The sequence below is a fragment of the Grus americana genome, chromosome 3 (assembly GCF_028858705.1).
Source record: "Grus americana isolate bGruAme1 chromosome 3, bGruAme1.mat, whole genome shotgun sequence".
Lineage (NCBI taxonomy): Eukaryota > Metazoa > Chordata > Aves > Gruiformes > Gruidae > Grus > Grus americana.
In genome coordinates, this window is record NC_072854.1 from 109,690,419 (window position 1) to 109,715,327 (window position 24,909).

A 24,909-nucleotide genomic window follows, 5' to 3' on the forward strand; every position below is an offset into this window, starting at 1 on the left:
GTGAGACTTTTTTCTTCCAGGATCTGAGGGTATGTTAGCACCATGCAATCTCTTCACATGAGCTTCTTCCCACATAATTTCTGCTCTTTCCAGAACTACTTCTAATTTACCCACTGCATGTTCTCCTAAAACCTGGTACTTCCACTTCTGTGTTTCTAGAAACAAACATAATTCTTAATAATCTATCTGAACACATCAAAGCCATTAATGGATTTCATCCTCACTCCACTGTCATCTCACAGCTGGGAAGTACTCAGTTAATTTATTAATGAGAGAAGAACCGGAGGAAGATGGTATCATTTCCCCCAGGTCAGAACACAAACCTAGGTCTTTGATTTCAGTTTAATTTGTCAATATATTACCTCGTCCTCCAGAGTGGATTTTAAGGAAATGGTTCCTATTTCTCAGTCCATATTTCTATGTATTTCTAGGAGTGAATGGTATAGTTAGATCCATGGATCTAACTTCAGTTCTTCTCTTCCTCAATGCAGATGTCACTGCCCATCATTTATGTTCCCTCTTAGGAGAAACTGGCAAGTCTCACAAGTTTCTTCCTTAAGTCACTTCAGAGACTTTACTGTTCACCTTTGCATTAAAAAAAAATCCAATCTAATTACTTCATCTGGCTTTTATAAAAATATATATATATATATACACACACACACACATATGCTTGCAAAACCATACTGCAAAAAAGGGCCATTTCAGCAGAGAGTGGTTAAAAGAAAGGAAAACTACGCAAGGAAATAACACACTGCCTGCATGCAAAATTATTTGTAACAGAATTGCAAATCTTCTAGGTAAAGAGCGTGAAGGCATAACTATTAAAAAGTTTGAAGCAATGCCCATATATATAAAAATAAAATGTAAGCACCAGCTATTCAGATCAATTGCTGAATACCAAATGGAACCAAATACTTAAAGACAACTTTAGCCAACAGATTAAATGAAATAAATCATAAAATTATTATTGATTTATTCAAGACACATAGGATTTTGGTACTACCCACAGGGGGAAAAAAAAACCCCAGCAAATGTTTTTGAATAAACTTTCTATACTTATTAACTGAACATAGTCCCAAGAGTTATTTCATTAAAGAACGTGATCTGCAGTCTGTGAAAGAGGCGTGCCTGGGAATGAAGCTCTGTTCTTAATAGCAGTAAGTGAGCACAAAGGCCTCACGCATCACTGTCACCATCACGTTTAGAGGAAACCTCCAGTATATAATATGGTCGTAGCACCTACATTTTGAAAAGTTCTGATACATACTTTGTGTTCAACAAAACATGAAGGAACATACTGTTGTAGGTGGGTCCTTGCCGGCCAGATGTAAAAGCACACTGAACGCTGCAACCTGCATTATTTAACCTGAGAGCCACTCACGTACATACAGCATGGAAACTATTGCAATCGTTGCCTGCTGCAGCAGCAGGACCCACACTGTGCTGCAGGACGCTGCGGGGGTCCGGCAGCGTAGCAGCACGTTTAAGCTGTGATTTATCGGAGGCGACTACCTGCTTTGGGTTCCCACCGGTGGGAGAGGAGAGGCACACCACAAGTTAATCTCCCTTTCTTTCCCTCAGCGCTGAGGAATCATACATGAAAGTAAAGAAATAGAATGTATTATTTCATGCTTTCTGAAAGGAAATTGTGTGAGCCAAGTGAGTAAAACACACAGCGCTTCAGTCATAGAAATTCACCAAAGGAAACGGTGAACACGATCTGCAGGCTTACCACAGCTCCGGTGAATGATAAGGGACTGAACGACCATCGCTTGCTTTTCACAGGGGAACAGCAGCTCTCAGACACAATGCAAGGATTTCCATCCTGCAAGGCTACTGAAACCAGTAGTGGGTCCAGCACCCGGGCCTTTTCAGCCATCCCAAACGCAGGAAAGTGCGTAACAGCTACGTGACTCTGCGGTTACGGGTCACCAGCTCCGCAACAGCCTCTTGTTCCACCGGGGTGAAACAACCCCGTTTCCATATAATCCTGATGCACTGATGTTTGTTTAGTGTGCTGGGAGGCACTGAGGGGGAACAGCGGACAGGTACCGAGTACAAGACAGAACCAAGCGCCGCTTCACACGAGAGGACCCTTCCTAAGAAAGTGGGTGGAAGAAAGAGCCTGTGAATGCGAGGGAAATATTTCTCCAACAACAAATCACTGGCTAAATTTGGGGGTGACTTTGCTCAGCAACCATTAGATACCATGTCTCATATTAGGCAAAGGGATGTTTTAGACATATTACAGCGCTAACATGACATGAGCAACATATTAGGAAAAAAGGAAAGCAGCATGCTATGAAAAAAACACTAGTATCAAGAGAATGTTTGCTCTGCTTGAAAATTAAAATTCACCATGTTTAAAAAATGCAATGAGCCAGAATTTGAGACTGGATAATACCAATTTGGGTTAAAAAACACCACATAATAAACCAAACTTTGTAATAAATGAGCTTGGTCATTTGAACATATAAGAACACCACAATTGAAGCTGCAAGTGGCCTCAAATCCTTCTTTCCCAAATTGAACTTAAAAAGAAACTTTGATTTGCAACCCATTAATCAACAATTTAGACAAGTGTCTTGAGGTTCTTTGGATACTAACAGTGTTGTAATTAAATTTACAAACATTTTTTTCCCTGTGCATACACACTGTAGGGGATATTTTCAAAGCAGTGCTCAAGGTTTCAGACATGTCCCACTGGCTTAATAGAAATTCCATGGTTTGGCTTCCTTTTTGAGGGGCCGGAAATCTATCCCAGTCAGCTTTCACACTGAACAACAACAAAGAAAGGGTGTCAATGGAGGGGTGCCAGTGTGAGAAACTTTCATGTTTCCGTTAATTTTTTAAAACTCCGTTGCCAAGTCAGGATAAGAATTCACAGAGCAAAATGGAGAGGGTCCCCTCCGTGCTGCTCCTTCTCAGGTAATACCTGTGAAAGGCTAGGCTTTGCAGCGTGTCTCATGACCAAAATGCATCACACCAGGCTGGATGGTGCCTCTTGAAGCTAATCCACAGCAGACCTAAAGACAAAGCAGCCTACGCAGAACTCGGTCTTCTCTGGACTGTATAGTGCAGGAGACGTGAAGTATCGTTGCTGATCAGGTCCAGGCATTTTTATGCCCGTAGTTTCTCAAGCAACTTGTCAAGATTTGCCTTTGGTGGCCCAGAGTGCTGCAAACTGCCTGTATGAATCCTTCCTCTCTAACGAACGCCAACAACAAACAGCAAGTCTTATCCTCTGAGCTTGACACAAAGCTCTGGTTTCAGAGGTGAAATTCTCTGTGGACTATAAAGCTAACGACAATTACTGTTCTTTAGGAGTTCAATGGCAAGGCTGCATGCACAAAAGTGTGCATTTCTTAAGTAACTTACACATTAAGGATACTCTGCTATAGTATCTATATACAGAAATGTCTTGGATAAGATTTTCAAAAACTTCGCAGTAATATAGAAACATTAATGACTTTGAAGGAACTGTTGAAAACATCATCTTAAGCACACATTCACTTTGTTTTTCTTTTTAATCTTTGCTTTTTAAACACAAAACAAGGGAAAACATGGCTCTGTGATATACAACAGAAGACCAGAACGGCAGCAGCACTCATGCAATTTGGCTTCTCTGTGAGTTAACATCCTTGAAATCTTTCTGTCAATGACAGATTTGACTGAATCAGCTGAGGGGGATTCAATATTTATTGAGAGGGACAGACATACAACCATACGATCACATAAGTCGTATTTGAAAACAAACCAATCAGCCAACACGCAGGCGTGCTGAAAGCTGCATTTCTAACGCCACCCTATTTATAAAACTTCAGTGCTCCAACTGAAGAGCCAATATTCAATAAGCTTTGCAGAAGAATGAGAAAGCCAGATGTGACTGGGCAGTAAATACTAAAACATAGCTAGAGAATTTTAGTGCTGACGATATCCTATTTTAATTTTTTAGAGATCCTAGTTGAGTGTCAGTATTAACAAACAATTGTGGTATTAAATAATCAATGGAGTGACCAAAAATAATTAGAAGAAACTAAAAAAAGCATAGTCTGATAGTTTGAAGAAAAACAAAAAAAAAGAAAAAAAGAAAAGGGTGTGGGTTTCATGCACCTAGCTAGTTTTCTGTCTGCCTACAATTAAAACATAAGCACTTCCACAACTGCCACATGTGCATAGAGATCCTAGGGCAAATGAGATCTGTCCTTAGCACTTGAACTCCCCAGGTTCTGTCATCTAGCGAGCACGTATGGGCACTGCGCGCTGCGATGCTGGAAGCTATGGGATTCATTCTACACTAGTGAGTGCCTGTTGAGTCAAATCCTTGTGATTTACCAGCCCCCTGGGGAAGGGCTTTGCCTATGGGGCCGATGAACTCTGGACTGGTTGGTGTGAACATCCAGAGGAAGAAGCGGCAGCACCCAACCCCCATGTATAAGAACAGGCATTGCAAACCATACAGTGGATAATTTTAAACCGAGATGGGTGAAAAATACTCTCCCTCCTATTAACTACATTGATTTAATGATTAGTGTGTCTCCATACAATATATTCACATTTACTATCTTGTGTAAAGGTCATGTACTCTTTCCACGGAAAATGCCCCTGTCTTTTTCAAATGCTTGTTTTTATTTGGCAGGTGAAGACACCGAGCCAAGCCTGTCATTGTCCCTGCTACAGTGAATACCATTGAAATCTGCTGCTTCAATACAAGTGAAGAAACATCCCTTTCACCTGATGCATGCCCTCCAAGGCAACTGACCAAATTTCAGCTCATCAATTTAATATAAAGTCGGTTTAATTCTGCTTGACCAAAAATCAGTGCCTATTGTTCCAAAACATGCAATAATCTCACAGTACATTGAAATTGCTGGTTAAGTGGCTTAGTGTTATTGATAAGAGCCCACTCTGATGAGAACAAAGAGGACTGCCAGAATCCCTTATGAAAAATAAAAAAAGCTATTTTGCACACAACTTTCAGGAACAGTTTCCAACGCATGAGAGCAGAGGCTGCTCTGTGGATGGGCTGTCATAATCAAACCCTTAGAAATGGATGAGAAATGAGCACATTATTCTTGATTTACTATCACTTCATTTATGATTTCCAGTCAATACAGATCCACAAAGACATGCCAAAGAGATACTAAAGGCCTGATTGTGCTATCCTAATTCAAGCAAAACCCATACTCAAAGTCCTTTTGAAGCCTTTCTGCTTCTGCCAACTCTTGCAATTTTTATTGCAAACCTTGCAGTACTTGATGTTTTGCTTAACATTTCCGGCTCCTGGAGTTATACAACATGTGAATCTCCTTTATTTTCAATTTTAAAAGAAGTTTATCGCCTTCATGATTGAATAGAAAAACTTGCAAATGAGACTTTTAAAAAAGCGTCAAAAATAAAAGAAGAAAAGACGACAGACCTTAACTGCATCATTTTGCTGAATAACTTCATATAGAGGAGGATATTCTTAGACCAAATTCATGATTTCTGAGCCCCTGTGCGTACTTATGGCTCACCAAAAGTTAGCAACACGTAGCTGCATATTTTCTCTTAACAGAAGTCCTGTTCTTGTAACGTGTAAGGTTGGGGATTTCTTTTCATGCTGATAAAGCTATGCCAAATTTTGAGCCTCCTCCCACGAAGCGTGGAGGGAGCGAAGGACCTCTCCCGCAATCCTCAGCTCCCATGCCCGTGGCCACGGGTTCCCCCAAGTGTCAATGGCAAAGTGAGAAGCAAAGCAGGGAAAACTTCTCATCGACCATCCAACCAGTGCCGATTTTGCACCAACTGCCCAACTGGGAAAAACTGGGCAGCCTAGTCCTTAAATTGCCTGCTCCGGAGTCTGCCGTACGCTCCGCGGTGATCCTACAGGACAGCTGCAGCTCGCAGGCTGCCAGCTGAAGAGCCTGGATCAAAAACCAGGCAATAAACTCTCGCTCCCAGGATGGCTGCAAATCCGCATGTAGCTTGTTAACACTGAAACAGCACAATGCTTGCTTTATTTCCCTCTTCCTCCCACTTTCTAATTTCCTTTTTTTTTTTTCCCCCTCCTTACCTGATACCTTTTGTTTATTCTGTAAGCTATTTGAGGCAGGGGCTGTCACTTCCTATGTGTTTATGCAGTGCCTTGTGTGAAGGCTGACAGCTCTAGATGCCGTTATAATCAAAGGCGGGGCAGGGGGGGATTTTTAAGGCGCTAAGGAAAATGAGGCATTCACCTACCATTGACATTCAGTAGGCTTTGAGTACCTTTCTCCCCTTTGAAAAATCTACATTTACAAGTATAATAATTAAGATGTCTGTCATTACCACAACATCCATTGTTAAAATATGACACAGCCTCCAAGTAAGGAAAACCTACATTTAGAGCAGAGTCACTAACAAAAAGTATTTTTTTTTCCAGAATCGCTAAGACCTCATTTGTCTAAAATCATGCACAACAGTATTCAACATACTTTCTAGAAGTATCATGTCTATCTTGTATCACGTCTATCTTGTATCATGTATTGTATTAGTTAGATATCTGTTAAGAAGCACACACTCCATCAATTTAAGCACTAACATTGTAGGTTTTTTAAAAGAACATTTCCTATAAATAGAGATTTAAATGATCTTCTTTAAGTATTGTAATCTTTAATTGAATTCAATACCTCTGCAAATGGAGCAAACAATCTCTGACTGATTAGATCATTTGCTTCTATTCTATTTCAGACATGCACTGGTTTGCAATAATGTAAGTTTTTTTCATTAGCAATTGCTGTTCAGCTGCATATCTTCTTCAGTAACCTAATTAATGCTAGAAAGGTAACTTTTCTTCTTGTGCATTACAGTATGTTAATGTAGTTGACACTCTTGCGGAGGTTATATATAAATAAAAATCAGAAAAAAAATGTAAAGGACAAAAATGAAAGGGAATGCAGAAATTAAAAGCAGATTTTCCATGAGACGGCGAGTGCCTTCATCTCCCACTGACATCAAGATGGAAAGTGATTACTCAGCACCCTGCAGGACAGACCCGTGGGAGTCCTGTGGGTCACTAGCACAGAAATTATTACATGCAGGTAGCATAAGAAAACAGGTATTAGTGAAGAGAAGAAAGTATGTCCTTAATTTGATTTAGAAGCTTCCTAGGTCTGAGTTTGCTGCATGAATATCATAGCATCCTGCAGACAAATTCCAGCTTTGACTTTGGGATGTTATCAATCTATTCAAATCAAATCACAGGCCTGATTGCAAACTGTGTTCCAGTGCAGTCCCTGACTAATTAAATGTATAGTCATAATGACAACACAGATCCTACCAGGCAGGATGTTTAGACATAGCTGAAGTAAACCAATGTGTATTATTAATGGCAAGAAGGGCTCAGTTATAGACTCAGGATGCCATGTGCTGTAATGGCATTAACACTGAACACTTTCCTCAGAAATGTTGGTTTCAGGCTCTTAGATAGAGAAATACTCCTACCAAGTTGTCTCAAGTGGACTGCATCAAGGACTCGCACCGGCCAGGCTAATAGGTGAGAGAGGTTGATCTGAGCCTTCACCCTCAGAATGTGCTTTGCTGAGATACTGGGCACCTCTGGATGCTCCTGGAGCTCGCCCAAGGCTCGCAATGGTAGGACATCAAAGAGCTGGTGCTCATGGTATAGTGGTGTAGCCAGCTCAGTCAGGAAGGGACGAGGAAATGGCACAGTTGCATTGAGGTCACTCTGCTCCAGCGGCAGCGAGGCACTCAAAAAATTGCGTAGATGCTCTGATAAAGTCAGTAGGGCCCACACCCTATTTCAGGCACCAGTCTAGACATGGAAGATCTTTGGAAGATCTTTTTGCCTAATCGTCTGTTTCTCCTCTTCAGAAAAAAATTACACCTCACCATAGTTGTTATCTTAAGAAACTTTTTTCTTCTGTAAATGTGCCATTGGAACACCTCAGAAAGAAAAATCTCAGTGGCTAGACATCCAAACAAGTGAGCAAATCACACTGAGGAACATTCCCGGAAACTGAGGCCAGCTGGCAAAGCAACTACACCGGTAAACCCTCCATTGCCCAAAGATCGTGCAAAGTGCCAACTGGGAATGGTCCTTGTGACGGTCTTTCTCCCAAATTGTTCCTGGGAGTTACCTGAGGGAGTGGCAGAGGGCAAAAGCATTCTCGGAACTGTTAGAACAGTTTAACTTAGTTTAAAATTTTAATCTAGTGGCATTAATTTAGCCCAAATTCTTCCATACTGCGAGGATGTCCTGCACTTTTTAGATGCATCTTCCTCTGTGTTAATTTGATGAAGTCTTACATTTCATTGCTGCAAAATACTGAGATAGCACTAGGTGGATAATAAAGTGGGAGATACTATTTAAAACAGAATTAATACCAAAGAACATTTATTGCCTATTTAATAAAAATACTGTAGCTTACTAAAATAATCATTGAAAGAACTGCAACCTATGGTCTACATAAGTGGAGCTTAGGGACATGGTCTAGTGGTGGACTCGACAGTGCTAGATTAACAGTTGGACTTGACAATCTTAAAAGTCTTTTCCAACCTAAACTATTCTATGTTCTATACACAATGGATGCCATTTTTTGGAGGCAGCTGGTTCTATGTATCTTTAGTTGGGTTTTAGTTGCCCCCTCCACACACCTTTTTTTTTTCCTTTTGGATTCTCATGGACTTTAAATAAATAAGGAAAATGCATAAAACTTGTGTTTGGTCAAAAATACAAGTCAAAATGTCTTGGTTTGTTTTGTTTTGTTTTTAAAAAATCCTCACTATTTACTTAAATGTTCTGCTTCAGTTTACAAAATAATATTTTTTTACTTTTACATCACCCTATTTTTCAGTCCATAGTATGAAATGTACCAAAATATTACAGACAGAAACCTGAAGTGTTGAGTTTGACGCTCCGATCAAATTCAAACTGAGAGTTGAGGTTTTACACAGAAAACAGGCAACTTGTCCTCAGCCTCGCAGTCTAATCAGCATGTTCTCCTCCATTCTTGAGAAAATTAACCTCATTCATCATGTTGTGCTCCTGTTCCTCCCTACGGCTCATGACACTTTCTTTGCTCCTTGTCCTACTTCTGGATCGCAGAGTGCAGCTGTCATGGCTTGATGGCACAGTGGCAAGCCTGTGAACTATGTGAACATATAAAAAGCTTTTTTTTGGGAGGGGTTTAGGCAGAATAAATATAAAATAATCTTCTCTGCCACAGAAACGTCCTGGTAAGTTTTAGGTTTTTAAAGCACCAAGTCTGAATGCTGTTACTCAGGGTATCCACAAGATGAAGCTACCTAATTCACTCACCTGTTTTTCCTCCTCATTTTTCCAATAATTAAATTCCCCCACATATTATACAGAGATCCTGACAAAACCTGAAAGCTACTAAATATATCACTAAATTCATGAGATGCAAATAACCTCAACAAACAGTAAACAACAGCCTCTGACTTGGAGCCTGAGTCTCCTGGGGTGCAGAGTGCTCTTAATTCCCTCTGCTGCCACTGCCTCTTGTGAAGAATTCTGCCCGAGAAGACAATCAATCATGGGACTAGACAAAGTGTTAAATCCCTCTTTTCCAGCCTCTTTCAACTTTTTGTCTTCACACCTCCTTCCTTTTCCCTCTTCAGAGTGGGTCTCTTTTCTCTGTCTCACGGATAAAGTCACAACTTCATTGCATTACCTCAAATTCCAGACATCCTGCATTCCTACACTGAAAATAATCAATATAAGCCATCAAAGGAGGAAAGAGTATTCAAAAATATACACCACTGTGAAGGTGGATGGCAAGGCAATAAAACTCAGCACAAGAAAAAACTGATGTGGTAAGTTTGCCTAATTTAGAAGAACGGCAAAGTCCTTACTTTCCCTCTATAATTCCGATCAGCATCATATCCATGAGCCATGTATGGTACAGAACTTTTATCTGTAATTCATGCATTTCCTCAACAGGAACAATTTGGCGATATAGGAAGCCACACTCAAAGACAGGAAAATATTTTGAAAAGGCGAGGAAGCCGACTAACCTGACCAATAGGTTCTTTTGTCGGGGTCTTTCCTCTTCTAGCGGTGCTCGTGGCCAAAGTGGTGGTTGTTTCCATGACTGACGTGGACATCTCAGACTGCATCGCTGTGGCTGTGGACTCGGTTGTCATAGAAGAAGGCACTTCACCAACAAGTCTCACATTTCCTTCTATCACGATGTTGGCATCATTTTCTGCTGCCATATTCAGAACTTTCAAGCCATTGTAGTAAAGACCAGAGAGCTGGCCTTGGAAAGGATGGCCACGTTCCTTGCCTCCAATTTTTATGGTTGCTTGGCTATTGAAGATTGTGAGCTGACGCCCTGTAAAGATAATATTATATACATGCAAAAATGTTGACTGTGAACTCTATACTCTACATGAGTGATAACAGATTTTCATGGGGTGAATAATGAGAGCAATAAACTATAAGAAAAGGATTTGACTCATAATTCATTGCTTTTTAATGAGGTGTCCATGAAATGCATAAATTTTGAGAGCATTTGCATTTTTCTTAATTTATGACGTTTTTGGATTTTTTTTTTTTTTTTTTTTTTTTTTTTTGCTAAAAGGCCAATCAAATATATTTGCTAGTGTGTTAAGCACTACAAATGATACCCCTCTTCCTTTTACCTGAAAGCAGTGTTAAACTTTTTGGTGTGTGTCAAGAATGCCAGGTTTCTAATTCCTTAAGATTACTTTTTCTTCAAGTCTGCCAACATTTCAAAGTTTTTTCCACGCAATACAGCATAGGGCCTATAACTTTAAGTATGTACATGTGAGTTTATGTATGTATAGACATATAGAAATATGTGTATACACACAAAGAGAGTTTATATATATGCCAACAAGTCACTAGGTTAAGTGAATTTTAAAGAATATGTTATACAGTAATCTGTCACATCTCTATGTAAGTGAAAAAAATATTTACATTTTTAATTAAATGTTTCCTTTTTGTATTTAAACGTTTATTTTCCTTCAACGTACACACTGAAAAGAAACACATGGTTCACACTGAGTATCTCAGAGGCAGATTCAAAAATAGATGTCTGATTGGCTTTCAGCAAGGCTATCAATTAAAATAAAAGATTCTAGATGTAAAAGCGGCTTCAGAAATGATACACATACCGATGGAGAAATCATGGCACATTTCCATTAAACAGAGAAATCCTCGGCAACAGTACCACTCTTAGTAAATTGAATAGTCACTTTAGCAGATTGGTTTCTGCTCACAAAAAGCATGCACACAACTTTAAGTTCTGTTTTAATTAGTGTTTGTTCCAAAATCCCCTTAGAAGGTTGCAAACGTTAAAGGGACTTCATTTTGATTGGCAAGTCATATTGCCCACTATTTAAGATACCTACAGTTTAAACAAAATATTTTTTCAGGACCATAATGAAGATATCATAACTACATATATTTTTAGTTAATAATTTAGATGCTGGAACATGAAATATAATCTATGAATGATTTATAATTTTTGGTTAATGTTTGCTATGAGTACCTTCATAGATTGAGTTAGTGGATTATATTTAACAGTCCCTTTAACCTTAAGTTAACAGGGTAAGATTATTAAACAGCTGGTACTTCTAGAAATGTATAGAAATTATTATACAAGGTATGCAAATATTACTCTATATTTTACTTTTTTAAATTTGTTTTTAATTTAGTTTTACTGAAATTTATTTTTTAAGTTTATTAGTGTTACAATGAAGTACTACTTGGTTATGTTCAAATTATTTTTTTATTTGAAGTTTTAATCAATGTTTTTTACCTTTGTCGAGTAGCCATTCATCAACTACTCGACCAAGTCGATATGGAATTCGCTGTCTAGCAATCGCCAGGCGCTCGTTATCATTGTTTCCTTTAAAGTTTAAAGAGACATTTCATTGGTTAAAATCTGTAAGGTCAAAGGTTAAAAGTTAATACTTAAAGCTTGAGCTATACAGTTGCCACATGATTTTTTGAAATTTGGAATTTTAAAAAGTGCTACCTAGTACATTTCATGGTTCAGACTTTTCATTCATTCATTTATTTTATTTTAGCAAACAAAATTATTCCTATGTTAATTGAAAATTAGAAATCTGCATTTGAGCTAGGTTATTAAACTTATGTTATAGACAGACCCAAAAAACAAATTTAAACATCATCGAATGGCTTTACAAAAAATGATCATTGACCTCAGGGTTTTGTCTTTTTTGATGTTTCTTATTAACTAGTTAAACATGTTCAGGTGAAACAGGTTTAAGTTTTCAAAAGACATCCAACCTCTCACTCCAGGTTAGTCATTTAAAGAAGAACACAACTCTTAATCACCATCTAAGGCACACTTACTTCTGCTGTCTAGAAATAGACCTGCTGTAACTTATTTCCTAGTCAGAAAAAAATACATTCTTAATTGCTTCATTTAAATAAATTCCAGATATTCAAATATATGGTACAGAAAAGACCAGGGTATTCACCGTTTGTACATTCTCATTGGACACGTTGACAATGTCTTGAAGGAACACCAAGGCTTTGACAAAAGTGACTTGCTGAAAGGTAGCCTGGTTCTGAAATGTGGAAGCTCTTTAAAATTTAGCAAGAGGCCATCTGTAGTGGGGTTTCATAAATTAAGAACGAACCAGAACTCGGCAATGCAAAACACAAACTTGTCATATTTGCAAACCGTATCTATTCTCACTGATAGATCTTTGACTTCTTTAAATAAAATAATGAGATAAAATAAGGCTGGTACAGTCAGAAAAGCATCAGAAAACAAGGAATAATTAGCAGATCACTTCAAATGTTTTTTTCTAATTATAGGTTTCTGTGTTTGGATGATATGGGTGTGATCCCTCACAAAACCACATCCTCTACTTAGAACTAAAATATTTCCTAAATATTTCCTTCGATGTACATGTTTTTGGTGGCAGTAGTATTTTAGAACAAGAATAACTTTTTCTTCCATTGTACTGGTTCATATTAGTAAAGAACCTGAGAGATAAGAAGACCCAGATAGTAAAAAGCAGTCATTCCTAATTCAGGTCTGAATCCCAAGTCAATCTTACTAGCTCAAACACGCATACTGTCTTTGACTTCAAAACCCACCAACGAACCAAGTCCTGTCTCTGCAGTGGAAGTGTAAGTACAGGATACAGTAGCCCACACAGTGCTCAGAAATACGTTTTCTTGAGCTAGAAAGATCCTACTGCTAATTAGTTAAACCAAAGTGTTACCCAAATTCATAAAATCTATGTTCTAAGTTTGTCAGACACTTATCCCCACTGTCAGCATCACAAGTCATAACAGGCCCGCAGGGAAGAATCAGTACCACAGCCCCCAGAAACAGCAATAGCTTCTGTGCCAAAAAGCTGTGGTGGTTTTATGCATATACTTATTCTGCAGTGACATGAACTGCTACTTTCCATGTTCCATGTCTTCCTCATTTGGTTTAGCATGGGCATAGTTCACTATTGCCAAAAGCTGATCTATTTTCTTTAATGAGGATGTCCTTTTCCTATTCACTTTCCAATATAGAATCATAGAATGGTTTGGGTTGGAAGGGACATTCGAAGATCATCTAGACCAGCTCCTCTGCCATAGGTAGGGACATCTTTCACTAGATCAGGTTGCTCAAAGCCCATCCAACCTGACTTTGAACACTTCCAATGATGGGGAACCCACAACTTCTCTGGACAACCACAGAAGTTGGTTCCACAACTTCTCTGGGCAAATATGCGACATGAACTTCTACATGCATGTCAATATTAAAAAGTGCATGGGTTTATACATAAAAATATATACATTTTTTTCATAAGTACATTTTGCTCTATACTCAACTTTCAGAAACATTCTCTGTAAAAAGTTATTTTACTGAAACTTTCATTTTTTCTGCCTTTCCAAGAAACTGAAAATTTAGAATAAAAGCTTTCAGAACACAACTCTTGTGATGCTGTGAGAATACAAAATACCTAATTTTTTTCTTCCTGCTATGATCTTTAAAATTACTGCTCTTCATCCTGGGCTCCTTCACTTACAGCAAACTTCCTGTGACTAAATGGAAATTTGAGAAGTACAGGAAATCCATGAGAAATGTCATGTGATCAACATGGGAACAAAGATAAGTAGTGTGATCCTTCATGTTTCTGTTCTGGATTTGTACCTTCTATTAAATAATGTGTGTGTGTATATATATATATATAAATACACACACAGAGAGAGTTAATAATTTAAATTCCCTGACACCCAGTTACTTTTAACACTTACGATTAGCTTTTCAATGAGATGTTTCTACAGTTTTTATTAAGGCGTTATCAGTTGATTCACTGAATAAGTGAGAGAACATCCTCTTTCCAAAAGGTTTCCTCAACTGAAAACAAATGAATCATCAGGTTTTGTTGCTGTTGGGTACAGGGTTTTTGTTATGTAAATTTAAAAAAAAAAAAAGGTGGGGGTGGACAACATTCTTCTATGTCATTTATAAGAAAAGGCTAAATTGTTCAGAAGAGATTTGTGGTCATAACGAATCTATTAACAGAATGGAAAGAAGTCTCATGGATGTAGATCATCATTCACTCATCAGATTCACCCACTTATGCACTGGATGCCTTTCATGAACAAATGCTCCCTAGACTTCAGAAGAACCATACAGTCATGTCAAAATGAAACGCGGTTCATGACCGCATATGTTGGGAAGGCATTAAACTCTACGCTGTTTATTCAACCAGTGGGTGTAATTAGGTGCATTTGGTAGAAGGACCCTCTGCAGTCACCAGTCTGGAACCCCAACGCTATGGCATCTCTCTACTGTAATTCCATTACTAACATGGGATTCATCCTAGACAAGGTTTATTGCTGCCTCCACTTTCACTACTTGGCAGATGCTCTGGGACATCTCTATGGTGATTGTGGAAACTCCTCTGTGAATTAACAGCATAAATTTAGTCTTGGCCAGCTTATACATTTCTTTGAATTATTTCATTAAAAAGTCCATGCAGTATGTACTTTTTTTGAGAACATTGCACCCTATTATAATGTCAATCTATCTATAATTTTTGTTTTATACTAACTGCAGCAGGCTTGCACCACTGGGAGCAAAACAGAAATGAAAAGCAAGGAAATAACCATCTGATTTGTAAAGGTCACACAAAAAAAATAATTGCTGATTACATTAGCCCATCCCTCATCAGAGGAAAAGTGCATTGTCAAATGCACCTCAATTTGACACTATTAGCTTAAATTCTTCTACTGTATAATATAAATGGAAGGGCTGGGGAGAAACAGTTTGGAACTTATCCAGATTTAGTTTCAAGGAGAACACATAGGTTTAGTAATGACAAAACTAGTAGACACATAGGTAACTTAACAACTACATTTAAAAAAAAGATACGTAGCATTGAAAATAATGGAAATGACATTAAAAGCAGCAAACATCCTATTATTACAGTATGAAAAACACACATCTTTTCAAGAACTGCTTCTTCCCAAACAGCTGGGTCATCCACTCAGCAAAATGAATCTGGATAGCCCCACTGAATTCAGTAAAACTATGTGCATTTACTTCATCTGGTAATCTTATCCCCAGTAGAGAAGACATAAATACCACATATTGTTTTTCTCAGGAGTATTCAGTGCACGTTTTTCATGCTTCCTTTATTTATGCTTGTTTTTACCAATATGGTGAACCACAAGGAACTTATTCAGTAAAAACACTTCCAAGAAGGTTAATAAATATTTTCATACTCTAAATAAACCTGTGGCTTTGAGATTTTATTTCTGTTTCCTGTCTGAAAGATTAAGTGCTCTGGCAGGCATGCTTTCCAACCGTAATTCATAAAAAACAACTGATATGCCTAAACTTTAATTGTAGACAGCTATGTGACTATCCAGCATGACACTTCCTGGTTATATGGCTGAGATTTCTTTGATTAAAAAAGCGAGGTAGAAATGATTCATTCAGGATGTGCGCAGTGACATTGTCTAACCTGATTGAATTCTAGATGGCTTTATTCTGCTGCCAAATAGATAATATTTTGTCACGGCACAGTGTTAATTCTGTACGGGCAGAAAGGCTTCAAGGCAATAACAATAATTCCAAAGAATCAAGGTAAGCAGAGAGGAGCAGCAAAGGTCAAATCTTTGAGTCGGAGCTAAATCTTGTGGTAAGATTGAGAAGAAGCAGTCCAAAAAAACTTGTATCATACCTTTATATCTATAGGTCAGCTGGGACAAACCAACTATGTGAACTTCACTAATATGTATTTTATCCCTCCTGATTTATTATATTGTCAGTGCTGGAGTGTAATTCTATTTTGTTCTGTGAAATAAAGGTGTCAGTTATTGATGTGAAACAGCAGCATCCTTGAAAGAGAATAAGAAAGAAGGTTGAAAATCGAGAGTCTGTGAAGAACAACCTAGACTAGAGAATATTTTCTTTGAAACAAACCCTTTAACAGAATACAAATTCACCTTGTTAGTCTCAGCGATCTGCTAGGGAAATAAATAACAAAGTGAAGAAACCAAGGTCTATCTCCGTTTATAAACAACCCCCCTCTCCCTAGTTTTGCTCATCATGATCTTGACACTGCTGTTTCTGAATCATGACTCCCCTGACATCCGCAAGAGGAAGGCAGAGACCCACATCATTCCTCCAGATGAAACCCGATGGAAGTGTCAGCTGCACAGCATGGGAAGAAGCCACAGCAGCTCTGTGGGGCAAACAGTCCACATAGTGTCTTACCCAAGCTGCCCACCCACACGTACGTTGCAGACCCAGAGTATGCTCCCAGACTTCCCATGCACAATGAGTAGGGTGTGCTGCGGCGTAACCTTACTTCACCTGCCACTGTAGGCCCCTAGCAAGTCTTGCTCCTAACAATCTTAGCTCCTAAATAGTCTGCAGCACAACCCACCATCTGATCCTGCCTGTTGCCTTCGTAAATAGCCCTACTATTACCTGCAAGCATCTTGTCCTCAGCAGCCATCAGCTTGCCTTTACGCCTGCAAACACAAGATCACCTTTTCCATCACATCCCCCTGGGTCCAGGATATACAAGCACGAGACTGGGTTGGATGGGGTAGAGGACAAGAGGTCCAGGTCCACCCCAGGAAACCCCTGTGTTTGTGGGGGACTCCGACACTGCTCTGACCCAGATTTTTGCTGAGTGCTTACAGACTTGGCTATCTGGTATTGAACCCGAGAATGAGAAAGTTCTGAATGGATCAGACAAAGCTGCGTGTCTTTTTCTGTTGAGAAGATATGCCAGCTCTACCTGTTACAATGTGTAGGATGACAAGTTGGGAGAGATGTAGGAGGATACAGTGGTCGGCCTTGAAGACTATTGTATCAGGAGTTACATATCCAGAAGGCTGATCTGGGCCTCCTCCAGTGTTCAAAGGGAAGGTAGACACACCGTTCCAGGATGTGTATTTTTTCCCATTGGACATCTTGAACAAACCTTACCATCAGCTTGGTGAGAAGATAAAAGTGCAAAGAAACTCTAAAGTTACAGAAAGAACCTGTAGCAAATAATTAATGAGTGCAATTCTACAATGCCTTACCTTATTCCAGAAGAGCTAACCTATAAAAAAAGAAACCACCATGAGGTATGACTTCTCCAAACTTTAAAGTGTCAAACCTGGCAAGTTCATCTTAAATGACCATAACATAATACAGCCCTTTTCACCCTAGAGGGACTTCTACATTCCTTATAATGAATATCAGGTATCCCAGGAGGATATTCTGCTCACAGAATGACTGACAGAAGTCTTCATAGCAGAGTGAAGTATCTCATCGGTGGCTTATAACACTGCTAAACACAAAGCAAAGCTTAGGTTGTCTTAAAGAAGAATCCAGTTACCAGATTTATTGGAAGATGTACGTGTCAGTTGATTCCCACTCCACTGATACTACAGACTGTACCAAAACATCTTATGTTCACCTGTAAGGTCCTTGTTTCATGCTTGCATATTAAACAAACTGAATCATATTTTTACAACTTTCTACGGGATAAAACTGAGAACTCTCATTAACCTCTCAGGGACATCTGAACCTTCACTTCAAATCAACTACCTTCCGCCCCATTTGTTTTTGATTATTTTTCACTGGATTAATTAGTAATTAAACGAAGAGTGTGCTCTTCCTGACTCTCACTTCCTCACTATAATGCAATATCTGTCTCAGTCTGTGCTGTATTGGATTGCTTACTTTGAGAGATTGGTGTATTATATCAAAAGCAAGCAAGGGAAGATGAAAAGCAACAAGAAGGAGATAAGAAAACATAGGACTTGTCTGATAAATTAAAGGTCATATTCTGTTATCAGGAGTTTTAAAAAGATTCTTTGTACTGCCTGTGCAGCATTTAAGGAGCTAATATTGTACGGCTGCTGCTAAAATAGGCAGGAAAATTGACAGAAATCATTAAAGAGGAAGATTAAAGTATAAAAACTGAATTGTTATAAGTACAGTACCTTGCCCCGCATTACTCCAAGAGTGGCATTTTGCAGTTCTCCAGGGTAAAAGGACTCTGAACTGTTTCTAAATCATAATGTCACAGCATTTAAGGTTACTTTTCCTATAGAAATTTAACCAGAAGTTGACTGTAAGCAGTTTCTTATTCAATAGGTTTTCAACAGCGGAAAAATGGAGAATATTTCAACCCTACTGTATCTAAAATTAGCTAGGTCTGAGATAGCAACTACCGAATATATTCTTCCAACTTTCACCCAGGTAGCAATCTGGATGATCTTCATTTCGTGTTAGCGAAGAGCTGCTATATAGAATGTCTCTTGACAGAAATAACACATTATATAAATGAACAATGGCAAATGGAAAACACTGTGCTCAGCTCTTATTTTAAATTTCTATTGGTCTGTAACCCCATGAGTATCCAGTATTCAGGTAGAAGCCATCAATAAGAAAGGTCTTATTAACTATGTGCAAGCATCCTAATTAAGTTTAATCACACTGCAAATTCCAAGGACAGAATAGGACAAACTGTCAAAAGGTCATTGCTCATATCATTGCATTTTACTGTAGTCAGTGAAAGGCTTTGGAAAATTCTATATATTTTTCCATATATTATTTCTGGACCATTTGCAATATGAAAAGTTATCTGAAACAATTAAAAAAAAAAATCTTCTGGGGTTAAATTCTGCTCTTGGTTATTTATAAGAGAAAATAGAGTTTGGCCTTCGGCTGTGATCACCAAAGCTACTGCAACTGAACTGCTCTAGCAGACTGTTTGGAGGCAATGCAGGGTGCAGTGAGGATAATTTCATGCTCATTACATGACCAGATACATAAAAAAATATAAGAAATCCAAGGCAATCAGCATCAACCCTCATCAACAGCGCACAAACTAACATCACTGCGACTGCAAATATTAAAAGCATCGATTTCACATTCTTTCACAAAGCATGAAAACGCTAGATTTAACCACCACTATGCCCCAAAGTCCTGGACCATACAGGTGCTTTGTCACGCTCCCTACATCTGCCGCGGCTGCGTCAGCTCGTTCTCCTAGGGATATGCATGATTACACACAAGCCGAGGGAAACAACAAAAGTGAGGTCATTATTTGGACAAGCCTTTGCCAAGCAGAAGAAACCAAATGCACCCATACAGATAGAAAATGGCATTTAAGAGATGAAAATCTGTTCTGTGTCAGCAGTGCAGCAAAAAAAGCAGCCCTTGGCCAAAGCAAGCTCCAGACTTTCAGTTCTGTCTAAAAGTGGCATTTCAATTTGTGTATTTATGCCTTGCAGACATTTTACTATAAGAGAATAATCTATTTCAAATGGAAAGGTTTAAACTTGTACACATAGGGGCTTTTTTAACGCTTTTGGCAAGACATAGAAACAGAAACTGTAAATAATAGAAACAGATGCTCACTGAGATAAAAGCAGAGGAGTGCTTTAGGACTGCAGAACTATAATGAGCAGTCCACCACGCAATAGCATGATGGCCGTGGGTAGACTCCCAGCAGTGGTTTAGTTTTATCTGTTAAAAGGTGAAATAATCTGATTCCCAAATTATACATTAAAAAAAAGCTTCACTAATATTTTCCATTTAAATTAATCCGTGATATGCAACATGTCACTAAAACTTTTTATGAAATAACAGCTCATTTGTTAAAAATCTGCAGTGTTTCCAATTAGCTAAGTATTTTTCCCATTGTGATTATATTTCACCACAGTTTTTTTGTGTAGTCTGACTCACAGAAGACTAAGAATTGTTATGAAACATTTTATTTTGCTTTGAGATTCTGATTTTGAAGAAAATGGAAAACCGCATTGCTCAAATGCTCTGGATTTCTATGTCCAAAACTTCTAGTTTCCTTCTCTTATCATAGAATCATAGAATGGTTTGGGTTGGAAGGGACCTCAAAGATCATCTAGTTCCAACCCCCCTTCCGTGGGCAGGGACACCCTCCCCACTAGACCACGTTGCCCAAAGCCCCATCCAACCTGGTCTTGAACACTTCCAGGAATGGGGCCTCAAACATGATATTCCTTATGATATAGGAAGTTCTCAAGGGAGGGGAAAGATGGTTACCATAACATAATTGATCACTTTCCTGAAATCCGTGCTCCATGACTTCTCGTATTCTCTGTGTAAAAATGGGAGAAAGACCCACTGCTGAATAAAGCGCCTGTGAGGGGGGGTAGGTGTGAGAAAGACTGTCAGTGTTGTCACCAACCGCTCCTATGGAAAGTCCATTTCAGTGCACCCTGTTCTGCAAAAGCCCTTAAAGACACACTGAACATCAACCACAGAAGCAACTCTGAAGTGCCTTGCTAAATCATGGCCTGAAAAGGCCTTTGAAGCTACGGATCTCTTCTTGGATGTTTTCAGATGACAGCTGGTGTCAAGGTAGCCTTGGGCAAGTAGAAGACAAAGCCGCTGACTCCAATGCCAGAGCTAACATGTGGATCTGACCTGCAGCAGCTAAATCAAGATAGCCCAGTTCTTTAAGCTAGTGCCCAGAACACACCTTCATATGAGGGGCTACTCTCTTTTAAAGTTAACAAGGCCACATTTTAGATGGACAACCCAAAGCTGGCAGTTAACTTTCGTGTAGGTCTAAATTTATTGGCTTGATTTTCAGAGTTAATCTGAGTTGAAACGCCAGAATGAAAAAAACAATCAATATCGAACTATTTAAGTGTATAAGAATTTGCAAGGAAATATGTAATCACTAGTCAACTGTCAATATGTTTAATTTTTCATTTTCTTTTACAAATATCCATTTGCTGATGCAATATCCAAAAAGCAGACTCTACTTCTACTTTGAAACATTTATGAAATGTTAAATGGGGAAAAGAACAACTTTCAAAAGAAAATGGCTCTGCTAGCACAATTTACGCACCCACTTTTCCTCAGGAAACCACTTGACCTTTTAAAAACGTACTGAAACCCACTATGTTGAAGAAATTAGATAAGGATATTATAATCTTTCCAGTTTTATGAATTCTAGTATTGTCTCTAACTTGAAGCACTAATGCATTATTAAATATAATGCAATACGCTATTTAAAGTATTTTTATTTTTAAATGATTGGTACTGAGAATGATGAAGCATTAAATAAACACCTAATTCTAAGCAGATAATACACTAACAGCTAAAACGTGCAGATGGCTTACAAATAAAATATTAATGCATTCTAGTTTAATAAACATATTTTCAAGACAAATTTCAGGACTTTACATCATTCCATCAATCCACTGTCCACCATCACCCATGACATGGAATTAATAGATTAGATGAGAAAAGGAAACTACCAACAACCCTTGCTTTTATTAAGATGTGCACAGATTTGCAACTGTTTCCAAAGAGAATGCTAGAACTTAGGAAAAAAAAAAAACTTTCATGGCTAAGGCTGAAGTAAATCCAATTACGATTAAAATATGTCTAACTGCCAGGATGGATCGTTACCATCAATAAAGCGCAACGCAAAAACATGGTTCCAGCAAAGACTGGAGTAATATTCCATTTTGGTTTCAGCGCAGAACACCCATGGCGCTCAGGTCCAGAGCAATGGCAGATAAGGAAAGTGTACAGACAGCAGATTATTTTTGACAGACTCTTGCAACATGGCTCATCTCTCCAGCTCAGCTGGAAAAGCTGTATGCAGGCTTACTCCATAGAATGCTCTTTAACTAAAGTCAGCTACTGGAAAAAATACATGTAACAAACTGTGAGATATCAGATAGAATGGCTAAGCAAGCGGCTAACTAATAATCATTTTCCTAGCTACCAGGATTTATGGATGTATAAATACACAAAGCTGAGAAAGATAAATGATACGTTAAGATTGGGATAATATTTTCAGTATTCTCTTTCTGCCCTTTTGCAAGCGCATTCTCAGTTTAATGAAATAGGACTGACATGTTTAAGGCATTGTATAGCTGCTGTTTAGCACAGTAATGTTTCTGGATATAGGAATTATACCTGGAAACATTCTTTTTTCTGATTCGAGTTGGTTAATTCCTAGGAAGGTATAGTTAATCTGCATTACGAACACAATGCTACCATAGCATTATTCTTATATTGATAATAGACTCCTTTTATTGACATAGGCATAATCAGGTCTGCATATCACAGAATATGAATATTAAACCACTTGATCCTGGATTCAGCCATAAAACTTCTTTGGTTAATTCATAACCTGTAAGGGGCTCAGACAGGTCTTCCAGGAAAATATCTTCTCCTAACATGATGACACGCAGTAGAGGGAAATCTCTCAGCACTGAATTCCAAGGCTCACTGTTGAAATCATGTGCTCTGCTTCTTGCGTGAATGTCTTAGTTCTGGTTATGGCTTTCTAGGAACAGCTGAAGAGCACTGTAAGCATCTAGTGTTTTCTCCCTCTGAAAGCACTTGGATTATAATCAAGTCACTGCATTGTTTTATTTTTGACACTATAAATCAGTTGAGATAGCACCTTTCTTGGGTTCTTGTTACACATATACCAATTTTTTTTTCCATAGACCCCAGGTACAGTTTTGATACTTGTTCTAGAGCTGGTTTCAAAGTGCTGCAAAGGGTCACAAAATCCTCCCCAATTCTTACATTTTAGCCTTTCGTGCCCATAAAGCGATTTCCATGAACTCCTTTGTCACAGCATCACATGTTTCATACAGAGCAACCTGGAAGATGAGACCCCCCCACAAGTGACTTCTCAGAATTACACATTTCCAGGACATTGTCTACATTGCCATAACCTTCAGTCCTTCCTCTTAGACCCGTACTTTGGCATTTAGCACTGCTGCAGTGCTTTCTGCAACTTTCTTTAAATCCTCCTGGCTCCCCAAGCGATCGTGTTCACACACCGCGTTTGCCCTGCCCTCACTATAGTTTACCATTTTTTTTTGTCTTTCTAGCAGAGTCACACATCATTAGCAATGACCTTATGCAGACTTCCAGGCCACTTATAAAAGCATTAGATGTTTTTGAGCCCAGTACAGAACCTCACCAGACAAGTTTCCAGACAATGAATGCTCCTCACTGATAGCTATTGTATGCAATATTGAGGTTATTAGCTCAAACTGACTAATGAAAAGTTAACTACCTTCACTGCTCATCACTTGCATGAAGAGCATCCGTCAGCTTCAGGACTGACAGCAAGATGCGCAGCTGTGATACACAGGCTCTCCAAAGTCACTGCAACACCGAACACTGCCCTGCTGCACCTTTATGGATGGCAATTTGGCTCATGAAGGAGGATTTATACGCACAGGATACCTATGAGCACCAGAGAAGTTAAAAGGGGGAAGAGGAACCCTGAAACTGAGCCTGAAACTTCTCTGAGCAAATCCTTCACATGTACCTTATCCTAGCACAGCTTTTTGGAATTGACCGTGCAACCGTAGCACTGTCTTCAGTCTGAGTTTGTATTTTAATTCAGACAAAAACACACATGAATTTGCATGAGAGAGAAGTACGGGATGAGGACCCTAAGTGAGGTGCTCAAGAATCCTTTGGTTGAAAACTGCTGTGAGGAAATTGCTGTGCTCTGAAAATGGGAGCATATTTTCAAGGCTTAGCCCTATACCCAGCTACAGTTAAACTTTTTGTTCTTTTGAAAAGGGCATATTTATTCCTCTCTCCCTATTGTGCAACTATAATTTTAAAATTTTAAACCAGTAGTCTATTAATGCCCATCAGTTCTGTAAAACAGGAAAATCAAAATTGTCTTTATATATACTTAACCCAGACAATATTGTGCTTCATTCAGTTTTTTAATGTCCACTAAACTCAATGCTGCACCAGAAAGGCCATTTAACTCCTTAGAAATAGTCCACTGAGGAAAATAAACCATTCACATCTCAATTAAACCAATTTGTAAAAGCATAATTTCACTGCCTTTTATTCAGTTAACTTCTGCTTGCAAGGGGCTGAAATCAGGATGTCACTCACAATGTTTTTTGCTTCCGATACAGCGAGGGATGTCCAATTTCTGCTACAAATTTATTTGGAATGGTGTATACTACAGACTTTGACTTTTGTGAAGCTCCTAAGGACTCTAGGTTCTATAAGCCATACAAGCTCTTCTGTCTTGTTCTGACGGGTAGCGTAGACTGCAAAAAAGACCCTCTGGTTTAGCTACACCTTGCTAGGGTCAAGGTAACTCTTTGAACATGCCTGGAAGACTCTGAACTTACTTTTAAATGCATGATATAATACAACAGTCCTGTAGAATTGGTCACAACCAAGTTGCCACTAATCATGAATCCAAAGTACTACAGAAATAGTTATTTTGGAAGAGTGGATACTGCAGTTTCAAGATGTTTTCCTTTTTTTTAACCAGCAGGGCTTAAGACTGCAAAAAGCTAACCACGCCGCAGGACGAAGAGATGTGTGCACATCTTCTCTCCTGTGTTAACATGGTACAAAGGGGAGAGTC

General features: G+C 38.7%; 1 protein-coding gene across 24 annotated transcripts in view; it reads right to left on the reverse strand.

Annotated features, from left to right (window-relative positions):
• The window catches only part of NRXN1 (neurexin 1), a 735,823-nt gene that overhangs the window by 89,645 nt on the left and 621,269 nt on the right, over positions 1–24,909 (reverse strand). For 12 of the 24 annotated variants that reach the window (XM_054820719.1, XM_054820717.1, XM_054820713.1 and 9 more), the window contains 2 exons: positions 11,796–11,885; positions 10,024–10,343 (listed from right to left, as the gene is read on the reverse strand). In XM_054820719.1, the coding sequence (XP_054676694.1) occupies positions 10,024–10,343; positions 11,796–11,885 (410 nt within the window). The remainder of the gene's footprint in view (positions 1–10,023; positions 10,344–11,795; positions 11,886–24,909) is intronic. The other 12 variants (XM_054820730.1, XM_054820729.1, XM_054820728.1 and 9 more) reach the window with 1 other exon arrangement.